General features: G+C 35.3%; 2 protein-coding genes across 2 annotated transcripts; both read left to right on the top strand.

Annotated features, from left to right (window-relative positions):
• The first annotated feature begins 1,142 nt into the window (after nt 1-1,142).
• On the top strand, nt 1,143-5,574 carry LOC102801312 (uncharacterized). The gene is made up of 8 exons (XM_006813727.3): nt 1,143-1,267; nt 2,253-2,508; nt 2,654-2,721; nt 3,313-3,568; nt 3,764-3,831; nt 4,243-4,492; nt 5,082-5,157; nt 5,421-5,574. Exons 1-7 carry the CDS (start codon nt 1,162-1,164, stop codon nt 5,152-5,154), a joined length of 1,077 nt encoding a protein of 358 aa, XP_006813790.2. The 5' UTR covers nt 1,143-1,161; the 3' UTR covers nt 5,155-5,157; nt 5,421-5,574.
• Nucleotides 5,575-15,209: 9,635 nt separating this feature from the next.
• LOC100313623 (glypican-4/6-like protein) lies at nt 15,210-24,132 on the top strand. The gene is given in 8 exon segments (NM_001168087.1): nt 15,210-15,355; nt 15,732-15,890; nt 16,486-16,871; nt 17,563-17,728; nt 21,512-21,645; nt 22,422-22,690; nt 23,322-23,476; nt 23,719-24,132. Coding segments are annotated over 8 exon segments (1,440 nt in total). The 5' UTR covers nt 15,210-15,243; the 3' UTR covers nt 23,778-24,132.
• Nucleotides 24,133-24,904: the final 772 nt, after the last annotated feature.

Raw genomic sequence — 24,904 nt, forward strand, 5'->3', positions numbered from 1 at the left:
CCAACAATCGTGCATACACACAACATAAGTAATGGAGAACCACGAAACCGATGGGTTTCTGGCTTAGAATCGAATTTAAAACCAGAAACTTCTAGGGCAGGTAGTTCTCATTGTTTGTGTTATGTAAGTACATTGACCACCATGATGATTCACGGACATGCACAAATACAGAGAGTCATCAAAACAACATTCATAGTCTGCCGCCGGGCCCCAGTCTGGGAAGGATTGTCACAAGTCTGTCTGTAGTGTGGACATCTTTATCATATATTCAATCTCAACCCCTGATTAATGATACTTCATACTGCCTAGGTTGAGTCCTTAGCCTAACATCTCATCATTAGTTCCAACCCCCTGTACAGGTGTCTGACGTAAGCACATACACCTCCACTTGGCAAACCATTGGAGACCCACAAAATGTGCCACAGGTACTGACTGACCCTACTATAAGCAGCATGCATACTTACAGCTTCACCTTGTAAGTGATGATGTCATGCAATTAATGACGGACACTCATTATGATGAAGTATTTAAATGAATATTATTATTTGTTGGTAAGCTTTTGAAACTTCGAAAATATAAATCGCACCCCTTTCTCTTTTTAAGATTGTGTGGTAAGCTTTCCATTGTGTTATGTTTATGCCAGTGTCACTTCCAAAGTTTAAGAATATTCTGTAATGTTATGACCAATACTTTGCTATCTATAGTACGTCTATCCTACTACGAATATCGTCCTGGGTCATTTCACAACTTCAATTACGGTCCGAAGTTATGACAATTATGAAAAGCAAACACAATTTGTTTGCTCATGATTTGTGTTCACGTGGAATATTCATGTAGCTTCAACCCCCTTATCCGACGTTTCAACCCCCTTATCCGAAGTTTCAACCCCCTTATCCGAAGTTTCAACCCCCTTATCCGACGTTTCAACCCCCTTATCCATCACATGGATGATTGGACAAAAATAACAAAACACGGATTCGATTAAAAATAATTGTTGCATAATTTCCTGGACATTTTAAACCATAAAGAATTTTCTATTCCATAATCAATATTATTAAACTAACACACTTTCGTAATTTCCTGTGTTAAATTTATACCTGGATATAAATAAGGAACACCTAAAAACTAACACATCAGTTTGTTGTCACTGATACAGTCAGCATGGTTAGTCATTGCAACCTTATCTATTTGTTAACTTCGTTGTACTTAGGAACTGTGGTCAATGGACAGAGCAGGGTACTGAGTAATTGGAATGACAGTTATGAAGGTTAGTACTCTACAAATGATTTGTGCGAAATATAATTGGCAGTCAATTTATTATGTTGGTTGTTATATTAATACAACTTGTTTGTGTCTGCTTGTCACACCACGCTGTGTTCGCTTAAAAGAAATAAAAAATCAACCAAATTAAAAAATAGTGTTCCAATTGAGATTGTGCTTCTCATGAAACAAACTCAGGGGTGGCATTTTGTTTATGAACGCCATTGTCCCAAATATGAATGCCGCGAGCCTGGCAAGTGGGTAGAATATACGTCATTTTGCAATCCTGAGTGTGCAGTCGACCATAAGAGTGGAACCTACAATCTCAAACAAAACCCTCGTATAAAACTCTTCTTAGATATAAAGTATGGGTTATGTCCACAATTCTCGATACATTCTACACAAAATTCATAATAAAAAAAGGAACTATGCTTCTATTGTTAAATGGAATATAGTAAAATAGTTTTCGAACGTTTATCTCGTAATGCATGAATGCAATACGTCTTTTGGAGTCAGTACCGAAATTGTAGTGGAATCTATTCGCCAGATCCGCATAATGTTCAGCACGTGAACATTTATGATAACATTTTAAACATCAAATAGCCAATGCCTAACAACTTGTTCCATGTGGCTCAATAGGTAGAATGCTTTTTACTTTGTTCGTTGGGTAAGAACCATGTTTTAGTGGTTCTTTCCGTGTCATATGCTCTATATAATAGTCCGTAGAGAAAACAGTTAGTGTATAAAGTCCCGCAATGGGTTGTTCTGATTGCATGAGAAGCACATGCCACATGCACATTAAATGCAGATTTTGGTATTCTTGCATTTAGACTATTGTGAAAAAGAAATTTCTGGTTATGGGTTCAGTATGAACAAAAAATATTCCGCGAAATATTCACTGTGCCTAACCGTACAGTGTTTATTCCATGATTTATCTCATTATGTTGAGGAATGGCTTGATCGAATGCAGACGTATTTTTTTCCCTTTACAGCTGGTATCGTTATCAGCACGGAAGAGTCAATTCCGGAAAATATTCACTGTGCCTCGCCGTACAGAGTGTACAATCAAGCAAGTTTGGATTTCGCAGTGAATGAGCTTATTGCGAACGGAGAGTATGTCGATTTCTGGATTGATGGCACTATTTCTGGCAGTACAATAACATTCAGTGATGGTACAAGAATGTCTGTTGATTCGTCGTTGTTTCATCGAAAAGAACCAAATGGGAGTGGTGCTTGCATCCAGTTGTGGTGAGTCCAATTGCAAGTGTGTTGTTCAGTTATACATGTGTAGATTCTGGCGCCTTGCAAATGTTGAAGCAAATAACGTTGTGTCACATTAGACACTGTCCCAGATATATTTTATCAATTGTAATATGCGAGTTTTTATTTCCAGGTACCGTTATGGTGAATGGAAATTAGATGATACGACATGTGACGATCCTCAGAAGTACCTGTGTTCGGGTTAAGTAAACCATATTGAATGTTGATCACTATGTGTACATATGACAGGAGAACGCAAGTGAGCGCCATGACGCTAACACAAATATTAAACCCACAAACGGCAACAAAATATGAACACGTTTTTTATTTTTTGGAAAATCACTTGGTATTGTATATTGTATTACTTCGTTTACTGATGGCGGCGGGGTTGTTATACCAAGCTCATCGTCACTAGATCCCGAGTTCAAATTGTTTCAAATCCAACACAGGAATAAATATCAACAAGCTAATCGATAAAAAGATGGGCAAGTGTGGTAAATCCATTTCTTTCAAATTCGTTCACAGCTACACAATATTTTTCTTTTCGACCGTTCATGTTGTTTGTATTGGAATTCAATTTCACATAACCTAACTAATATTTCAGGAAAATAACAGTCGATTGATTGAGAGATTTAAGGGAGTGTTGTAGTGATTTTTTTCATTTTCGAAACGTTTATATATAAAGACATATAGTTCAGTGAAATGAGTGTACTTGTAAAGGCATTAAGAGAGTCTAGTATTCTGTATGGCTATGGCTTTATAGGGTATTTATCTATTTTTTTCTCTCTACAGCTGGGATCGTGATCAGCACGGAAGAGTTAATTCCGGAAAATATTCACTGTGCCTCGCCATACAAAGTGTATAATCAAGCAAGTTTGGATTTGGCAGTGAATGAGCTTATCGTCAACCGAGAGTATGTCGATTTCTGGGTTGATGGAATTATTGCAGGCAGTACAATAATATTCAGTGATGGTACAAGAATGGCTGTTGATTCGTCGTTGTTTCATCGAAATGAGCCAAATAGGAGTGGTGCTTGCATCCAGTTGTGGTGAGTCCAATTGCAAGTGTGTTGTTCGTCATACATGTACATCAACAATGTTTTCCACATTTTGGCATGATTTGAACATTTCATACACCCTACATACTTGATGTATGTAAGTTTTAAATCTGTAGCGCATATTTAATATCATTACATTTTATCAAATAAATTTATTATTTTTATTATTATTGCTATTATTCTTAGGTACCGTTATGGTGAATGGAAGTTAGATGATACGCCATGTGACGATCCTCAGAAGTATCTGTGTTCGGGTTAAGTAAATCTAAATTTGTTTATTGAATGTTGTCGTATGTTGATCCTCTGTGTGCACCGTGTAAAAACATCTTATAGAAAGTTGAATTTCAATATATCAACTCTGAGACAGCCGTTTTAATTCAAACGTCGAAAATAGTTGTTTATCACCAAAAAAAAAGAATTCTGGATAAAAAGAAAATAGGAATCACTAATGTTGTTGTATAAAAACCCTAGGACAAACTAAATGTTTGTTTGTTTTTTGTTTTGTTTTTTATTATTGTTACGATTGTTTCATTCCGAGAAAGATAGTCGCGTTAGTATTTGATGAGACAATACTTGTAGCATTACAGGCCACGGTATGGTTATTTTGACATACATTTTTGGTGAGATAGTATTTTGATGTTCAATTTTCACCCCATTATTTACAGCTGCGCTTCTGATCAGTTCGGAACAAGCACGTCCATTCCAGTGTGCATCACCATATAGAATTACTGATGGCGTTAGCTTGAATTTAGCAGTGAGTGCGCTTAGTGCGAATGGAGAGTATGTTGACTTCTGGGTTGATGGCGTCATTTTAGGCAGTACGATAATATTCAGTGATGGCACATTCATGGAAGTTGATCCATCTTTGTTTCATGTTAATGAGCCCAATGGTAGTGGTTCTTGCATCCAGTTGTGGTGAGTTCGAATAATATAATAATGTATTTCCGATAAATGTGCCTCTCCAAAATCAAGCTGAAACCTCTGTGTCAGCAAAATTTGCTCCTTAAAATGCAGGGAATAGCGTCTAGAGTCTAGATTTAAAATTCTTGCCAGCGGACCCCCTAGTTAGGTCTCGCCCTCGGCGCAAGGTCGGTGACCAGATCTCGCCCTTTAATGCAAAATGTCGTGCCGCCGCCTCTCATATGTGCGTGAATATGGACAGTGTAGAACCAACGACTTACTACCAAATCCTTGAATTAAACAAATAGTTACCAAAGTGGAGGTCAATAATCAGCGTTCATGACTTGAATAGGAAATTACTGACCGATGTGCAATGCAATCACAATCCCTTCTTGTAGTCAAGCGCATCGAACCACTCTGTCCTACATTCGAATTCGTCACCATGCAACCAATCTGCAGTGTTGTATGTTACTGACATCTATGCCTATTAAAATCGCTCAAAGTTATGATTTTTACAAATACTACATTCATCGCTATTTCGGCATGGAACAGCTGTAAAAGTGGCCACAGAGTGATGATAATTTTTCGCCATTTATACTCCTAGGTTCCATAATAATAAATGGAAATTAGATGATACTCCATGTTACGATGCTCAACGGTACCTTTGTGTGAATTAAAAGGTAGGCCATCTTATACTACACGTGAATTTCCATTTATACCTTTCTCATAACACCATACATATGTAAATTATCTCCCTGTATCACATATCAGACAAATTGACATATAGAAGCAAAATGTACTTACCAAATCACATGGTGTATATGATTCATATTATTCTGATGTTCGACTTTCATCTCTCCTTACATCCATTCTTTTCTCAACACAAACATGCATACATATTTTGGTCAATCCAAATTACTTACATTAAATTATTTTTTTTCAGGTCGCCGTTGACTCAAAGTTCAAGTAATATTTGAACATATTTAAAGAAGAATTTCTGCAAACCTATCTGTAGTAATAAGTAAACGCATGCATGATGAGACTTTATTTAAACGTATTTATTGTTGTACATTAAAATATTCTGTTCTCAATCATAATTATGCAAGAGTTTTCTTGTCTTGATTTAGGATTATTTCTTAAGTGTGAACGTATATATATGTATATAAAATAACATTAAATAATATGTTGTACACGTTCCCATTTATTGACAACTCGCTAGATGCTACTTTTATTAGTTCTTGCAATATACAGTATACCAAAAAGCTACACACAAAATATTAAAATCTGTCTACCGATTCTCGATCGCCAAGAATTCTTAATTGCACGGATTTGTATATATATATTAATAGTTATGTCAGACATGACAATTGCCGTTCAGTGCAGTCAACACTGTATATTGCAAAAGGCTATCAGATTGCAAAGCCTCCTTTCCATTGAGATTTCAATTGAGGCCATTGTAATGAACCCTTGGTTGGTATGACAGTGGCACTTCGGTTCGCTATATACATAATAAACATACAAAGACGCCTAAAATGAATCCCAAAACTATTAAATGATATTAGGTATCATTTTCCTTGAGAGGGGATTCTTTTTACTCTCTGAGGGACCAACGAGCGCCGAAGGCGCGAACATCGTACGGGTGTGCGGGTCGTGATTTTTCAAAGGAAAATATTGTATTGGATGAAAACGAAATGTTGAGTATATCCGTTATGAAATGGCCTCCACATGTTAATGTCTTTGATATAAAGCATATATAATCATGTTCTAACCCAATATCTAACAATTTCTTGCTGGAGCCTGGAGTTTTTCGCGTGATTTTATTGCGTTCAAAATTGTTTCATTTCAAACTGCGCATTTTTCTTTATTTATTTATTGCTTCCCTTTTGTAACAGGGGCTCACTATGTAAATTAGGAGCTGCACCAAATAAAAAAAATACGTTTCACTCAAAGACTAATGAAAAAACTGCTTAAAATATCTCCACTATATCATCAACACATTGAAACTTTCAGGCCAGCTGTTATTGAGCTTGAATCGGGGATTGTTGCCAGTAAAAACTACGGCTTGTTTTCATTATTTCAAGGAACCACCAGCTGAAACGCGACTGCAGGTTGGAAGCTCGCGCTGCCAATCACTTGGCCGATGTCTTACTAAGCAAATTGGATACCTGTTTATCTAGTAATATTAAACGAACCCGTCACTCGGGATGTTGTGTATGCATGCATGCTTCGCCCGTGAACATGTTGCCATCGCAAAATACAGCATGTCAATCTGAAATCATAGTGCAGCAACGGTATTGTCCTAGTCGGGTGTCTGGAACGACAAAAATATACTTCAGCCTGATTAAAAAGCGTCCATTTAGGTTACATCATATCGGCCCAGACAAGTTTGAAAACGACACGCATTATAAATTCGGTTCTTATTATCACTATGCGACATTGTGATATCAATCATACGCCACAGCGTTACTGTGAATATAATTCAACCTTCTCACCACCAGAATTTCTTGCCCCATCTCATTTTGATTTTTATAAATGAAGCCTAATTTTGGAGCCCATGGTCAAAATTTGAGTAAATTTTCAGTTTGTACTCAAAAACTTTGGATATTTTTGTGCCAATCTTCTGAAGGAAAGTGCAGACTATAAACGGAACTATTTTATGAATTAGTGATGAAAATAGGAAACTGGTGACGAAAAGGTTGAGTTATAGTTTCAGTGTTGTAGGAGATTTATATTGAAATCTGTTTCTGGTTTTTGATGTTGGGAAAAAAAAAGTTGAGCAATCTCTTTGTAACTGTGGATGTATGATCAAAATTGAATTGTTTTGTGAAGTTGTGATGAAAAGAGGGAACTGGTGGTGAACGGGTTAATACAATGTAGGTTTGAGTTAGTAGAGGGTAAGGAGCTAGATGTGAGGGTGTTAAGACTGGTGATACACGTTGTCCTCTTGATTGCGGGCTCGAATTTCGTGTGTACGTATGAGGGAGTTATTATTTGTATATGTAAGTACAAAGTAGTAATTATTTTAGTGCTATTCTCAGAAATACTGATTCCAATCAAAACATACTAAAAAGTGTTCGAACATCAACAAATCACGTCGTATGGCTAATCTGCCTACACAATGGAAAAAGTGCAAATACATTTCCGCAAATACCTTCTGAAATAAATAGCAAAGCAAGTAATTTGCCAAGCCTGCTGCAGTTGGCAAGACATCCTCTTCTAGCAACAAGCTTAAAATATATGATCAAATATTGGATCAAAATAAATAATTCTAATCCAAATTCGTAGTTCATGAAGCTTATAAAACTGGAATACATCTTGATGGGAAGGGAAAAGACAACTTGGTAATAGACATAAAACATATTTTAAAAAATATGAATGTGGGAAATATATGGAAAACCCATAAATCTCAGAATGACAAAAAAATCATTGAAACAGCGACAGGTAAATTAGAACAATCCTTTGAAATACATAGCACATAAACATTACATGATGACAATAAAAGTACAAACAAAAAAGCAAGTTACGAACCTATAGGAAAATTAAAACAGTATTTGCATATGAAAAATCTCTCACCATAATCAAAAATCCAAATCATAGTGCTGCTACACTGTAAATCTAGATGTTTTGTCCCTACTTTTTATAAGTGTTTTTCTTCAAATCGCAAATAAGTTATTTTACATTACTGTTTTAAAATAAAACATTTTTACTGTTTTGTGAAAAAACATTTGTTTATAAGCTTTTCATCGCTTTAAAAAACAATTAAAGTGTTTATAGTCTGCATAATTTCGAGAAGTGTATATTCTGAAAACACTTGCAGTTAATGTTTTCATAGCAACATTTCAGGGATGTTTTTGCACAAAACATATTATGTGAAATGTTTTCATTAGAAACACATATTGAAAAGTGTTTCCACTAGAAACATGTACAAACAATGCCTATTATCACAACACTTTTCAAAAATGATTTTACTAGACAGACATATTCAAAATTGTTTCAAACATTTACATATATAAAAAGTGCTTATTAACATAACACTAGTAAATGATTTTACTAGACACACATTTTGAAAAGTGTTTGCATCACTGACATAAATGAAAGCGCATAATCTCTTTCCATGTAGTATTGCTGAATCGAATGCAGTTTCTTCAGGCGCATCAAATTCCCGGGGAAATAAACAGTGAAACAAATACAAAATCATTAATTTCATTTATTGCGATTCCGAATATTAGCAATATCATCTTGTCCGCTTCGATTTTTTCTCTTGAATAAAATGAATGTTTAATTAATCATAATTATTGTTTCAAGCAATGCGATATTCGAATATGAGATGTAAAATATTATTGTTGTTTGAAACTAACGCACATGTAATGTGAAAACGGAAATACACCATTAACACGAATTGAACTGCATTTTCCTGTTAAATTCTGCAACATTTCTATAATTTTATTTGGTAATTCAGATCATGTCTCTGGGGGATGTCGGCAAGAAAAGAAAAGTGTTTGAAAGAAAAGTGTTTTAGTTACTCTTATGAACTTGTGTGCATGTCGTATACATAAACACGTATAAAGTGTCTTACCTTGTGTATTTGTTTTAGAAAGTGCTTCATGGTGTCTTAGTTACTTTCATGGACATAAATGTGCTTTACACATTAACATTTTGCGAAACATTTGTAGTCTGGTGTTCTGAGAAACATCGTTGGTGATTGTGCTTTCTGAAGTGTTTCAAACAGTTTTCGAGAAAAATGTTTAAATCACATGTGAAGGTGCTCATATGTGATTGGAACTACAACTACCGTTCACTAAATTTTTACCCATATCAACGGATAACTACTAGTTTGAAACGATTCACATTATTATGCAAAATTACTCATCTTGACTGTGCTTCACCTCGAGAGAGAACAAAAAATTGATTATATTGTCCTCATCTGTACATTTAAGTTATGTTTGTACATTTTGTTATCAATTTAGTCAATAATTATTAGAATGACTACCATTCAGTGGAAATGCCGAATTACATTTACACGACCTAATGACGTAGTCACTACGTGTGAGTCTAAAACAGTATGTTAATGCAACATACCTATTTTGGGTCAAAGGATTGTTTTAAAAAAGGCTAAAGGTTTTCTAAATACGAAAAAAAGAAACAATTATCAATTATATTTTCTCTACTGAAAACATTTTGCTGTCACTTTCCTATATGGCGTCTGAACCAAAACTAAAACAAAAACAAAAGAAAGACATTACCAATTTTGATCAAGCATTGATCATATTAGAATAATTAACCAGTGACACAATGCTCTGAACATACTTGTGTGTACATAGTGAGTGTTCCAAATTCCAGTTTTTGTATTTTCGAGTTTATGTCAATTATTTAAGATGTTTTATACGATCGATGAAAACACGAATAGAACGTTTACATCACCTTGATCAGAAGGCGTGTAACAGCCGACATATTTTTCAGTGTGTCAAAGCTGCTCACTGTAAACTGGTCTTGGGAATGTTACAACTCTTTGATTAGCGTGGCGGAACATTAACAACCTGAATCTTTTGTGAATGACACATCATTACTACATGCTCTAAAGAGACATTCCCCATAGTGTCTACAGAAAGTTTGATAAATTGGGTGAGTGCTTCAAAAGACGATTGATCGGCATCGTATGCTGTTTTCGTGAATCAAAATTCGCAGCATGAATCACGTAAAATGTTTTAAAAAAGTTTTGAACTTACCGCAGTAGTAATTTTCTGAAAATTGTAAGCTATGTTTTCAACTTGAGAGATGAATGCAATGGCATAGCTTGAAGCTTCATGTGAATAAAAACTAAACATAAGAAATGTGTTTAACTAATTCAACCACCGATTACATTTAATGAAGCTAAGGAATACGAATAGTAATACAATTTTCTTCGCAAGAAAACCAAACTTAATCATTATGAAACTAATTGCATTTATTTTAAATAAATAATGGCCAAAACGTTTTTAGGCCCTTATAATGTTATGTGTAACACTAATTTTGTGAGAGTTTATTGGTCTAACATAACAATAGCCATTTCTTAAGTTGTTATCGACACATTTTTCGAAATGATTATTTTTTCACAATTTGTTCTTTCATGTCTTAATACTTTGATCGACAAATAATATATCTCACTAATAATAATAAATTATTATTCATGAATCAAATATGACAGAATGTGTCGTTACGGTATGTTTTTTGTGATTTGCGTAGTTTTGGATTCGCCAAATTAAAAAAAATATACTAAACAAGTTTTCAACCTGAGAAAGCAATACAAAAATAAAAACTCCAGGTGTGGCAGCGATAGATAGATGTTATTGAAAAAAGCTTATTGGATTAAAAATGTTACATCATCAATTTTAAACCACCTTTAATAGATGTTGGGAAAACAAGCTGGTCCGATTAATGAACGCCATTTCATTATATTCAACAGTTTCCACTTTTCGTTCATAAAGAATCACGGAATGTGAATAGTATTACAATTTTCTTCCCAAGAAAACTAAACTTATTCAACATGGAAGTAATTAATATTTTTTCACAAATTGTTTTTCAAGCTTTAATACTTTGATTGACAAATACTATATCTCGCTACTAATAATAATAAATGTATATCTCAAAAAGGGACAGTTCTAAAATGTTAATTGAATGGTTCGGGAGTGGAATTGTGATCAATGTGTGTTATTATTCATAAATCAAACATGACAGAGAGTGTTGCGTGACACGTATGATTTTGTTTTTGTTTTTTGTGCTCTGTGTAGGCTAATGCAATACAAATACAATACAATACAAAAACTATGAACTAGGATTTTTATCTGAGACAGCAATTTAATGGCAATGTTGGAATATATAACTTAACACATTCTGAGATGCTTTGGATGTGATAGTTGAATAACAGTCTACATCTTCTCAAGTAACACAAGCGCATTGGTGCGAGTAAGATTTGTTAACATAATTGCCACAAAATCATATTCTCCTTTCTGAAATACGTTTCAATTAAATAAGAATAAATTTCCAGGCACTCCCTTATAATCGTATGTGGAACAATCACTGAATTAACACTCAATATTTTACAAAAAAACTCAATGGTTTTGATTGATATATCAATATATATATATATATATATATATATATCAATATAAATATTGATAATATATTTTACTACTAATAATAAATGTACTCCCTAAAAAGGAACAGTCCTAAAATCGGCACATCAGTTCAAGAGTAGAATAGTTCAAGAACAATGTGCATTGTATGTTGTTTTTCATAAATCATGAAAGGTTTTGACTTGCGAGAGAAAATGATGGATTATATAGCTTGCAAGTTTAACTGACTGAAGATATAGCAGCGATAGATGTTCGACAAAAGAAATCTAATTAGGTTAATAACAGTGTAAGCCACCAGTAATAGTTCAATGGTTAGCAAGAGCAGGTCTCTAAAGTGACAAAGTGTTAAAGTAGATTCAGTTCTCAAAGCCCTGTGTGTCAACTTTCGTCGTATTTATTTATTTATTTATTTATTTATTTATTTATTTATTTATTTATTTATTTATTTATTTATTTATTTATTTATTTATTTATTTATTTATTTATTTATTTATTCAGTACATGTCTCTGGTGTTGACCCTTGACCTCACTAGTGTCTTTGTTCGAAAACCAAAGTTAAATCCCGATCCAAAATGCGTGTAAATCGCTAAAAAAAAGAGCATAATAAATTGTATAATGCATTCAAGAGAAAGCGTTCGTCCGTGCTTCCGTCGTCATTCTCAGAGACGTCTGGACAGATTTTCTTCAAAGCTGGTACAAAGACAAGTCATAATGGAAGACATGTGCACATCGATTTATTTTTTATTTGGTTGACCTTTGACCGACTGGTGGCCATTTTTGTCCCAAAAAACACCATAAATCAACATATGGACATATTATCAACCGTTTCTCGGACATGCCTTGACCTATTGCATTTAAACGTGGAATTGACATTAGTCATGGTAGGTTACTAATGCACGTATTTTTTGTGATTAGATTCAAAATGGCGGACTGGTGATCATTTTGTTTTTTACAAGTGTTCTGCTCATTTTACAGAGATGATTGTAGAGATTTGGGTTAAATTTTGTACAAAGGCAAGATATAATGGGTTAAATGCTGTTTTCAGTTGTTTTTTTCATTTTCATCGAAATTTAGCTGAATTGCGGCTATTTTTCGTCAAAAAACGAATAAAATCACAAAATTCTAAAATGTCATCAACTTTTTCTTAGACATGCCAATTTCCAATTTCAGATGTAATGGGTTAAATATTATGTTTTTTTTCCAAAGCTGGTACCTCACTAGTCATGATACACGTGAAAACCTGACAGCCAATAATTGTCCCAAAAATCAACATTTGGACATTTGGACATTTGGTCATTAACAGTTTCTTGGGCATAGCTTGACAAATTTCATTCACACTTTGTCTTTTAACCTGCACATTTGACGTTAATATGCTAAATACTGTCAATATCTAAAAATAATCTGTCATTGACAATGACTTGTTCATTGTGTATAGAATCGCTACCCAATATATTGTTGACCCTTGATAAAAAAGGAACACGTGGTCTTCAACTTCCAGGTCCTAGACAAATGTAATTACATGTATCCGCCTATGCTGATTATATTGATGTTTTTTATTTTTGTGTGATAAGGATTTTAAAAGTTTGCTACACTGGCTGAATGCATATGAACAAGTTTTAAATGCTAAAATAAATATTCCTGGACTGGGAGTTGGAAGTGGCGCAATGTCTCATGAATGCTTCAGCAGATCAACATGCCATTTTACATGTAGCAAGTGTGTCCAAAGCATCTGCTTCGAAAAATAACATATCTATTAAAATTCGTGAACAGTTGCAACCATCGCATAATAGTCGAGAATAACCAATATCACATATCGCATACATATTTGCCCTTTTGAGTGTTCTGGTTATTATCAATGCAAACATGATTTCAGCACTATATCCCTTTTGACTTGCAGTGAATCGAGTTAGCAATCATTTCGTTTCATGGACGTGTTTAGCAAGCCAATTTTAGGCGTAACAAACATCAGCCACGAAATGCTAACCACGAGTTCTCGATATCACATACAACGTGACACTCTTTACCTCGTTATGGCGTTCAACAATTATAAGGAGATACGCGCCCATTTAGCCATGTAACATTTAGGTCTTTGAATCACTTATTTTCTGTGGGGAGGTACCGATGCCAGATTTGATAGTGAAATTGTGAAAGGAAATTCAGTAGAGATGCGAATGCATTTGATAAAGAATGGACAATGAGCATCCAGGCGAGGGTATGGAGTATGATATTAGTATAGTATATTATATTAGTATAGGTCCACTATTGCTAGATTCGTTTTCATGAATTAGGGTTTGAAATTTGGTTTTCTCTAATATTCCGTCATTCATGAATTTCAAGTCGATCACCTCTAACAGTCACAAAATCGTACAATTGGCAGTCAGTCAAATGCAAGTGGGCGTGCTGCTCTGAGAATACATTTTCCTATTTGCGATAATTAATTAAATCATTGGTTTTTAGATATCGCGGAAGCTGCAACCAATCAAGCGTGAGTAACTAATTGTATCAGGGGTGCCATTGCATCATGCTAGTCTTGTTTCAAGAATGATAAATGTCCAGACTATAATTCCAACACTATGTTCACGTATAAGCGTGGGCGAAGAATGTGCGTGGTGTATCCGTGTGCTAGTAAATTGATTAAAAATTAATTATATCCATGCAATGCGTTAATTATATGTGAATATCGATAAATTGATATTATAAGAGTTTCTTTAAAACATCTCACTCACCATCTTTCTGCTATAAGTTTTACCTACCCTCGAAATCTCACTGTTTGTCCCAAGTTTTTTTTTCCAAGATCCCTTTTAGCCTTCGTAAGCCTACACTGCATGATTGCTTGAACCAAATTACCCAACCGTGCATTCTGGAATGTAGTTGGCTCGTGTGGACTCAAAAATAGCTCAGCAATCCTACCAGTTGCAAACAAGGCAAGGGCTGTGCAAGCTATCATGTGGTGCTGCACCGACATCAGTTATAACTGCTGTTTCCACAAGAATACATTGTATAGTTCTGCCCCCTCCTGGTAACAAAACATACCCACTGAATCTTCCCCAAGTGCAGAGATGCATGGTGGCACACTGAAATAATTCTATTTTTAAAATCAATTCAAAGCAGAAACTTCTTCTGTCACACGGAAAAAAATTGTGCATCATCTGAATGCGAAATAAATGACAAAACAGAAACTGCACCATCATGTAAATGGGGTATAACAATAAATCTCACATTTGTTAGTGGAAAAGCGGAAAAGATGCATTACCTATACTTGTTTGTACCCTCTGTAACGGTACTGGGACATGCTAACGAAGTATTGAGTTTGATGTTGTATTACATTCTAGATCAGAGCTTTATACAACTGAACAACATACGTTATATGAAAATGCTTCAAAGTCGTCGAAAATTTATTTTTAAAGAATAGTCAAACATGAAGGGTAGGTATTAATTAGGAAAATGATGGATTGTGTAATGTACACACATGAAATTGATTGGATTAAAAATAATTTTTGCATTCATTTCCTGTATATTTCCCTGTCGTAATGGACATAATTACTAGTTATTATTTAAAATAATGATTATTTCCTATATATATGTTGTGCTGCTTATCAAATAGGAGACTCGTTCGATAAGACGAAGTAGTTTCTGATCAAGACTACAGTCAGCATGATGGGTTCTCGCAAATTTGTATATGTGTTCATTTCGATGTACTTGGGTACTTATGTCAATGGACAGAGTAATCAGCTGAATGAATGGAATGAAATCGACACACATCAAGGTTGGTATTATAATTCATATGGTGCAGCTGAACTACAATCACGCAAACTACAGCGATTACCGAACAAGAAACCTGAATCTATAGCTTCACTCAAATTTTCAACATCATATGTCTTTCTAAGATTTTATTTTGCGCCGGTGTGACAGAAATTGGGCAATATTTCTTTACATCCGATTTGTTGAAAAATATTCCCAATTTCAACTAAGCAAGTAGCTTAATAACGTGTAATACGTTACCAATTACTGCAATGAATGAATTAAAGTGCATACTGGATGAATTCAACTGGTTTACCTATGGAGACTTAGTGTTCTGCATATGGATACACGTGTTGTGGTTCGCCTGATTAATTTTTCATATGCAATACTTTATGTCTTAGGTGACGAGAAAGACATATGTACCGGATACACTCCATATTGTACTGCAGAAATGCAACAAGAAATGAGTGCGACTGAACAAGCAGGGTTTGAACGTACGATTATTGAGAAGATTTCATCGGTTCAAGGCACGTTACGAAGAGGATACGAAGAATTTGATGGTATGTATGGCATCTACATGATTCGTAATTTGTCAAATTAACAAAAATTATGTTTCTCGTACATTTGTATTAGAAGGCGTGCATTAGGGTTGTTTGTGTTGTGGGATTGGTTGGTACCCAATTCTTTGTTTGTATTGTCTTTGTTTTGGTTCAAAAAAAAGTAAAACAAAAAAAATCCTGAAATCGGGATTGAAATCAGTTATAGCTTCGAATTTGAAAACGAATGTAAAAACAAACCCCCGGAGGCAAACTGTTAACATTCCGGCAAACCGTACTTGGCTGAGGGGTGAGTTACTTATGTGGCAAAATAGATTCCTCGTTTGTTCTTTTTCTGTTCGTGATATAGTAATATAATATATTAAGTATAGTATATAATTCTCATTACAACTCATAATTAGAATACCATTTCATTCCAGTTAGAAAGTGGAACTATGTGATTCATAATTATTTGAAGAATGTAAATACAAAAATAAAGACAAAGAAAATAATAATTATTTACTTTAATATGACATCTCCTGAAAGCCTTTACGATTTTCCTGTATGGAATATATCAGGATTTTGAAAACCAAAATCAGGTATTTAATTTTATTTTCAGATTTCATCGATGAACTACTGGAAACAGCGTCGGCAGATTTAAGTTCGATGTTTACTAAAGTATATGGTTATATGTATAAAGAAAAGCTTGCATCCATTTACGGCGATTTGTTTGATGGTTGGATGGAATACAATCAAGGAAATTATGTCGATCTAGGTTTACAAGCTCACGATATGTTCTATTCTCAGTTTGGTGCTCTTATTGAATTGCTTTTCCCACAGTACGATATAGACGACGATTTTCTGCAGTGCTCGTGGGCTTTCATACCTGAGTCATACAGGAAAAGTCAGAGTGAATTACAGAAAGACATAAAACAATCATTTGGTGCAACTAAGGCATATCAGAAGGGCTTAGCTGTCGCTGTTAATGTATTGGACGTTCAACAGGTAACACAATGTTTGTTTACACATTTACACATTGGTGATATACACATGATATACTAGTAATCAGTCATAATAGACTACATTCTTATAATATCAGTAATTTTCAAGATACCTTTCTCATTTATAACTTTTACTAATAACTTTACAGGTTAACTGCAACTTTATTTTGCAGTTGTCACGAAATTGTAATCATCATTTCGCTTATGAGTCCCAAGTCAGGGTACTCGAGAAGTTTTGCTTAGAAAAATGTCTCCTTCAAAATGACAATGAAATACGAAGCATATATGCCTCTCTGGATGGGAATTGAAATCTTAGCATAAGATAGAGTAGTGTATTTTGTCGCCATGGAAACAAAATAACACACAATTTTAATTTCATAAAAAATAACTTATTTTATTGAAAACATTGCATGCCCCAATCAACGAAGCTCTTATGTGACGTCATCATTAGTAGATATGTGATAGCAACTTCGTTCTGATGAAAGCCAATGTGTTGTTTTGTTATTCAGAATATATCAACTCTAATATGATACAGATCAAAACAATACCGGCACAGTAAAAGACCTTGCTTACCCCTTGTTTACGTCACAGGATAGTTTCGTCGGCAGAGGGCGCGACTAATATAAATTCTGTCACATTATAGTACATATATATATATATTCATATAACCACGTTTCCTTCTTCGTGACATTCAGTTGAGGACATCTACCGAATGCCGGAATGAACTAATGAAAATGTCTACATGTGACGAATGCAAAGGGCTGATGCCTGTCGAGCCCTGTCATGGTTATTGTTTGAATGTTATTGGCGACTGTCTGGCAGACTTTGTTGCCCTTGATAATGAGTGGAATGTGTTCATAGGTAAGTGTGTGTAACACGTTACTGGGCAGAACTAATGCAAAAATGGTATGTCTCCGTTTTACTATTGTTTTGAGCTGAAAGGTGTCATATACTGTCACACTGGCACGTTTACTTTAGTTATCACACGTATTTTTGTTGTTTTTTGCCTCCCCTTATTTTCCTTGCTTGTTTGTTTTCTGAAAAAGCCCACGACAACAGGGATACATTATAGAAGCCGTCACTATGAGTTATTTTTTTTATTTGTTCACTCATATTGTCATTTCCTGCCAGCGGGCTCAGGTCCCATTTACAGAATTGAGGAACAGCACAACTCAAGCATACAGTCACGTGTATTGAGAGGAATGCATCAGTTGTCCCGTGGTAAACTCTGCTCTATGCTCTATCTTTACGTGAAAATTCGTTAGCAAAACTGATGGAATAATGAAATCAAATTAGAATTAATTGCCGGTGTAACTGTTGAAGATAGGTGTAACCTATTGCCAATACTGCGTGGTCCTTGATTCGAATCAGTAGGAAGCGCTAATGTGTTCGCGACTTCATGGTGTCTGTATAGTTTTGGTGTCAGCGTAGGGGACTATAATTCTACATTTAGCCATTGATTAAAACAATGACTAAGGTTGTTTTGGCTGGAGTACATCCGTCCATTCAAAATTACATTCTAATACTGTAAAGGGGGTAATTATTCACTGGGTTTTAATTTAGCTTATTTCGCTGACTGGAAAATGCGCTAAATTAAAACCCAGTGAATATGTAAAATTTAGCATAGAACACATTATCTAAATGACGAAACCGTGAATTTAAAACCCACTGAATATGCCTGAAATGGTAAATCAGTGAAATTTAAACCCGGTGAAAATTAGTCATTTTACAGTAACTCGTTCCAGTGTCATCGCGATCCGTTTAATGCCCCTGGAATGCAAACTACTGGCCGTGCGGCTATTCGGTCTTTATGGTGGTGTTTTTTTTAAATTATAATTCTATATTATATTGCGTAAAAGTGTATTGCAAAGCAAAGTCGATAAATGAACACCATTTTCTGCGTCGTGGCATAAGTAAGGAGTGAGTCAGCGCTGATAGGATGTGTAATTAACAATTATACCACGACAAACCGCCGGAAACAAATGATGAAATTAATCTCGCATCATTGATAGTCGTGAATTTGCATGTACATGTACGAACATACCAACTAACGGTGAATGTATGCTTACTACGGCTTCATTTGTACACCTATCCCCATACACCAGCTGTTTTAGTTACCTTTAGTTCAGGCTTCGAAATCGGCATGAACAACTGTGTCTGTTATTATTCTACGTAGAAAGAAAAGGCCACGTGTGCAGTCATAGAACTAAACACGCGCATTGGAAGAAATGTCGGTCAAGTGGAATCTATAATATTCTAATTGGATATTTGCCATGGATTCTTGGTTTTCTTTTGCAACTTTCTTCTTTTCTTGGGTCCCAATTAAGTGGCAATGATTCACGTCGACCCAAGCGTAATGTAACGCCAATTAAAAAATCATTACAGGAAGTTAATTATGAGGCGATTAACAGAGGCTATTAAAAATTACAATTGTCGAAATTCAACGGAAACCAGCTGATGGTAATCCCAATCTGATTAAAATCTGATGTAGTGTACGGGCTTTAATTATTTTGGCTATAAACTTATTTTAATTTTATTTTTTATTACTTTTGTTATTAATGCCCTTTTATCTCATTATTTTACTTTGATTTTGATTTTATGATTTTTTTTAATTCCAACGAACGAGATTTCAACGAGACCCACTATCGACGATTTTAGTCAACGAATCACATACCTCCTTCTATAGCGCACATGATGACGTCACCGGGTGGCAAACACACTCAAATAAAATGGAGGATTATACCGACGTTAGCGACCGTGAATAACACGGCTTTTTGGTAAGTTTATGATTGTCAAATGCAACGAAAGTCATTTTTATGTTAATATTGTGACTCGAATGGTTTTAGATCGTTATTCCGTATAGTTATTCTGGGAATGTTGATTTTGTTTCCACCGGTTCGACCGAACACCAGTGTCTTTTTCCAGTCGCCTGCCCTGGAGACGGATGATGTTTTGTTGACGATCGGGCCAAAATCGTCTACGGTATTGAAGCTGTAAATATTCATCAAATTGTATCAACATTTTGTACATTATACAATAACTCTTTATTAAAGTAATTGAGCTGATTTGGACTGGAATAAAATATTTTTTATTTGGAACACATCGCAATTGATCAGAAGATATTTGTTTGCTCCAATTTAGTCTGCGTCGATGCCGTGGGCCGGTGACCGTTATACAATTTAAAATCAGTTTGCATAGTTTACTATAGCTGTTTACAGTGTTCTAATCATTACGATTTACTTATTTTTTTGCTTCCATTCTAGATAATTATGCTCAGTGATGTAAAATTGAAGCGATGACTGAATGAACGAACCTTGGCTGGCGAAGATGTATCTGGAAGTGTACACATTTGTTGGAAGTGAAAAAAATATTCAATGTAATGACAAAAATTGTAAAATGCTGTGGAATTTCTTTTGCAAATAAAAATATACTAGCAATTTTCTATTAATGGTTTATTCAAGTGGGCAAAATATAATTTACAGAAAGATTGCCCGTATACACTGAAAAGTAAGCAACCGACAGCCTGTATAAAAGGGGGGCTGTGATTGGCTGTTACTTACGCAAAATTTGAACGGGACTTACATAGGCGTCGGATCAGATGTTGGTAGGGCGGAATTAAAAAAAAATCTCAAAATCAAAGTAAAATAATAAAATAAAAGGGCATCAATAACAAATATAATCAAAAATAAAATTAAAATAAGTTTATAGCCAAAATAATTAAAGCCCGTACACTACATCAGATTTTAATCAGATTGATGGTAATCCCAGAAGTGATTGGACTGAGACCGATTGTCATTGTTGAAATGAGCCGATTACGCAGTCAAAAAATCCTATCATTTATGTATTACCCGACTACTTACTTGGAGTTATTGTCCAACTTGTTTGTGTCATTTAAAATTAAATTATTCACTTGTAATTATGTGAAATCTACACTATTTTGGAAGTCAACTAATTAAAAAAACACAGAAATGTATGAATGCAGTGGACATGCAATCAAATCCCTGTCACGTACAACATTAATGCTTCGCTTTTTTTTATTCCTGTAACATTTCTAATTAGTGTACATCTATACTGTTGATCCGGGCATTTTTTTAGTTATCCCTTGAGGTTTTCTATATAGAACAACATCTTTAGGCATTCACTGTGTTTTTTTTTTTCGTTTCGGCTGATATACATGAATATATGGGGACATTGTGTGGCTGTTAGTACCGGTAATAAGTTCATTTCCGCCGTGATTACAAATTTCCGCCCAGTTAATTAATCAATGAACAATTAACTAGTTTATAAATATTTTTTTAAGGGAAATAAGTGGTGTTCTGTTTCACTGTCATCTTCGTATAAATTGTCTAAAACCAACTTTTAAAAAAGCAATAACGAGCAAAAAATGTATAGCGGGTTTAGTTTCGGATTCAGATCTGCTTCATGAACCATCTGGACAACATAAATTAATAATCACGGTAGAATTGTTTTCGAATTCAGTTTATTGTCTAGATACGTAGGAGACGAGAGTGAATTATTGTCGAAGTGATTGTTGGAGCAGCTGTTTATGTTTAGAATGGTTATGATAATGGTTTATAATATAATACAAAAAAAATTATCTTTGTACTGCAGTGTGTTAATATTTTACACTTTTTTTGATTTCAGAGAAAATGGTGGCACTATCAGACAGAATGTCAACTCAATACAACCTGCAATCGTTGGTGCAGACTGTTGCTATACGTATATCTGATTCAATTATGAATTTACAAGAAGAATTAACCCGTATATTTTGGGAATCTGTGAGTGACAATATTTATTTTAATACAACGATTTCTATAATTTGGGTTTATATATACTACACTGCCATCACCTTGGACGCAACGCATATCATGATCAGAATCCTCGCTGACAGTACTTGTATCAGTTGGCTAAAACTAGTCTGTCTCATTATCATAAAATCATTTTAACATTTACATATGCAAATAGTGTTGCAGCTTTCAGATAAGCAAATTCACTTTTATCGTGCGCGGCCATTGCTGAATAATTTGTGTTCAAATTTTACACTGATTTCAACGGTGATATGAAGATTTCTCAAACTTTGTTTCAGTTACGTGAGATAAAATTGACATCGACAAAATTTACGTATCTTTTATTCAGTTTTCAGTATTATAATGTTGTTCGTATACATGGAAAGTTGTCTTCATAATATATTGCATAAATGTGCAGTACCATGCTCTGTAGTGTGATATTGCAAGTCGGCTCAAACTGCAGCGTTCAAGCTGAAAAACGAGTTTTTCAACTATAGACTTACTAAATGGTTAGACAGTCATATCTAGCGATCTTTCGAATGTTTTGTAAGCTATTGTGTATTTGGCAATTGCCCTGAGCGTCATCGCGTGAACACGAGTTGCTTGTATTTCATTTCAACCCTGAATAAACACACTTAAATGTTATAATCAGCTGTACGAGTTTTAAAATGGTAGACTTGCCATGTGATTGTGAATTCGTGTTTACTGTGACGATATTTTGTTATCACTAGATTAACTAGACGTTGTTACATTACTATGTATTTCAGTCCACTCATAGTTGTGGCACACCAGAATTTAGAGAAAAACGAGATGTCGCTGTCGATTTTAAAACAACCATCCAAAATGGTATACCTCGTAGTACAAGATCCAACGGGAAATCGAAGAATTTAGACATGATACTGAGTAGGGTTGATCGCCATTTGGAGAAAACCGCCCATTTATGGGAATTGTTACCATTGGAGATGTGTGAAGAAATCTCCCCTGGGACCGTCAATGAAGTGACAGGGGACTGCTGGGATGGTGAAAATGTTGTTGGGTAGGTGATACAATGCAATCAGATTTGATACATAGCTGTTTTATTTTATTTATATTTGATGGCTTATGAATTGCAATTGAACTTTGTGTTTGTTTGTTTGTTTGTTTGAATGTTTCCAACTTACTCCCCGTGTAATATCAGTCTTATGTAGACAGAAGATACTGTCATTTTTGATGTGTGGTCGGTGGAGTATGACGGACCACCAGTGTGATCACATCTCATTAAAAATAACTAATTGCATCTACATATGCAATTCGTATTCATGCCGCTGTCTTCTTGTGAGACATTTCAACACACTAAAGCGTTTCATACTGGAACATGCCTTTCTGGAAAGCGGCTTGTTCTGATTGGAGCTGATCCTTTGGTGGGATTTGTTTAAAGCGGGGGAGTCGTCACCTGCGCATGTGGCAGACTGCCGTAGCGTGTCGTTGTTTACAAACGGGCGTCTACCCATGAGCCCTTGCGATTTTAATACGTGTTGTTATCGTTGCTTGGGACTCAATTTCCGCGCATGCGCATGTGGCGACACCCTCAACTTTAAGTCAGATGCAGTCTGAGGTACACCGATGATGCTGTATGTTACTAAATGTCCAGAGTCTCTTACTACGTCATATTGTTTTCAATTGAACAGTCACTGGGATGGAACCGTTGGTCATGTGACCGGTGAAACATCGAACGTAATTATCAAGAACCTACAAGAAAAGCTAAAGGAAACAACAAACATTATAAGTGATGCGCTACGGGGAGTTGACTTCACGTTACCAGATTCCGATGACGAGGATGAAGGTAAGTCACGTGGTTAGTTAGTTGGTGTGTGCGTGCGCATGCGCTGAGTCCCTATACTGTTAAATTCCAATTTGAAGAAATACTGCCATGGTGCAAGGTTGAGAATGGTATACAGTATACCTGCCTACCCCATGTTCTCACTTTAATTGAACTTCAATATTACATTTATTTTGTGTTAATCTCTAAATAATACATATAGTGTACTACTGCAACTATTTATACCCTTTGTTGTTCTGTGCCAGGGAATTGGTATGCGGAGAGCGGTAGTGGTAGTGGTAGTGGTATGGGTGACTGGTACTAAGAATCAGTTCATCAGCCAATGTGGGCTATACGTGACAGTATATCAATTAGCTATAGATAAAATCGACTACATATTGCTCAAGATTTCATTTCATTTGCGGTAATCAAATCCGTGGTAAATGACTGCCGGGCGTCGGAGTTCAGAAACAGTTTTCTTCATACTTAAAGGGCGGTGGTCGTCGCGCCGCGTCCTGTTCGATATGGGACTCACAGCGACGTACACAACGCGTATTTGCTCACATGGAATTCTACACGCGCTGCGAGACGACCTCCATCCTTTAACATAGTGGATATGCTATTTATACTATATTTACGAATTTTCAATTGCAAATAAATTGTTTCATTTTGCACCGTGATAAATGGCTGTTTGCATTCATAGAAGTGTGGTGTTTCAAATACACTATACGTTGATTAAAGAACCGCTAGCTACGTCGCTTAATATTGACAAACATATTTAGATACGTGTATTGTTTCCTGCATATGCGTCAGATGGCCATGGCGTGTCATTGTTTACAAACAAGCGTCTACCCATAAGCCTTTGCTTGGAACTCAATTCCCACGCGTACATACGCAGGTGACGACCCTCCCGCTTTAAACATGATACAGACACAAACAACTTTATTACTGAAGGTCTGATTAAAGAGAAAATAGCACACCCAACCATAGATCTTTGAGCACAAGTCGTATACATGCAATACCCGGTATACTTCTACAATTTGGGTCAGATCACCGTGAAAACTCAGCTAAAATAAGAATTGTCATAGCTCTTTTATAGATACCGCGTAGGGTAGTTTCGTTGACGAAAGGCGGTCCTGAAATCACGGGAAATCTCCCAATTAAAATGTAACAATATTTCAAACAGATGACAAAATGACATGATGGAGTGTGTGAGGTTGTTGGTATGGTTCACGGTGTATTGAAATTCGCCCTTTGTCATTTTACACCGTCTTATTTGAGATAGAATCCTTCTATAATTTCCACCAACTGCTGACACTGGCCATACAGGAGCCAGGAACGCATCCACCTTACGACTTACAATAACTCCACCCTCTCAACAACATGCTCAAACTTTCAAAACTCAAACACCATGGCTCTATATCATTTATTTAATCACAGTCCCTCAACACC

The sequence above is a fragment of the Saccoglossus kowalevskii genome, chromosome 9 (assembly GCF_978046115.1).
Source record: "Saccoglossus kowalevskii chromosome 9, keSacKowa6.1, whole genome shotgun sequence".
Lineage (NCBI taxonomy): Eukaryota > Metazoa > Hemichordata > Enteropneusta > Harrimaniidae > Saccoglossus > Saccoglossus kowalevskii.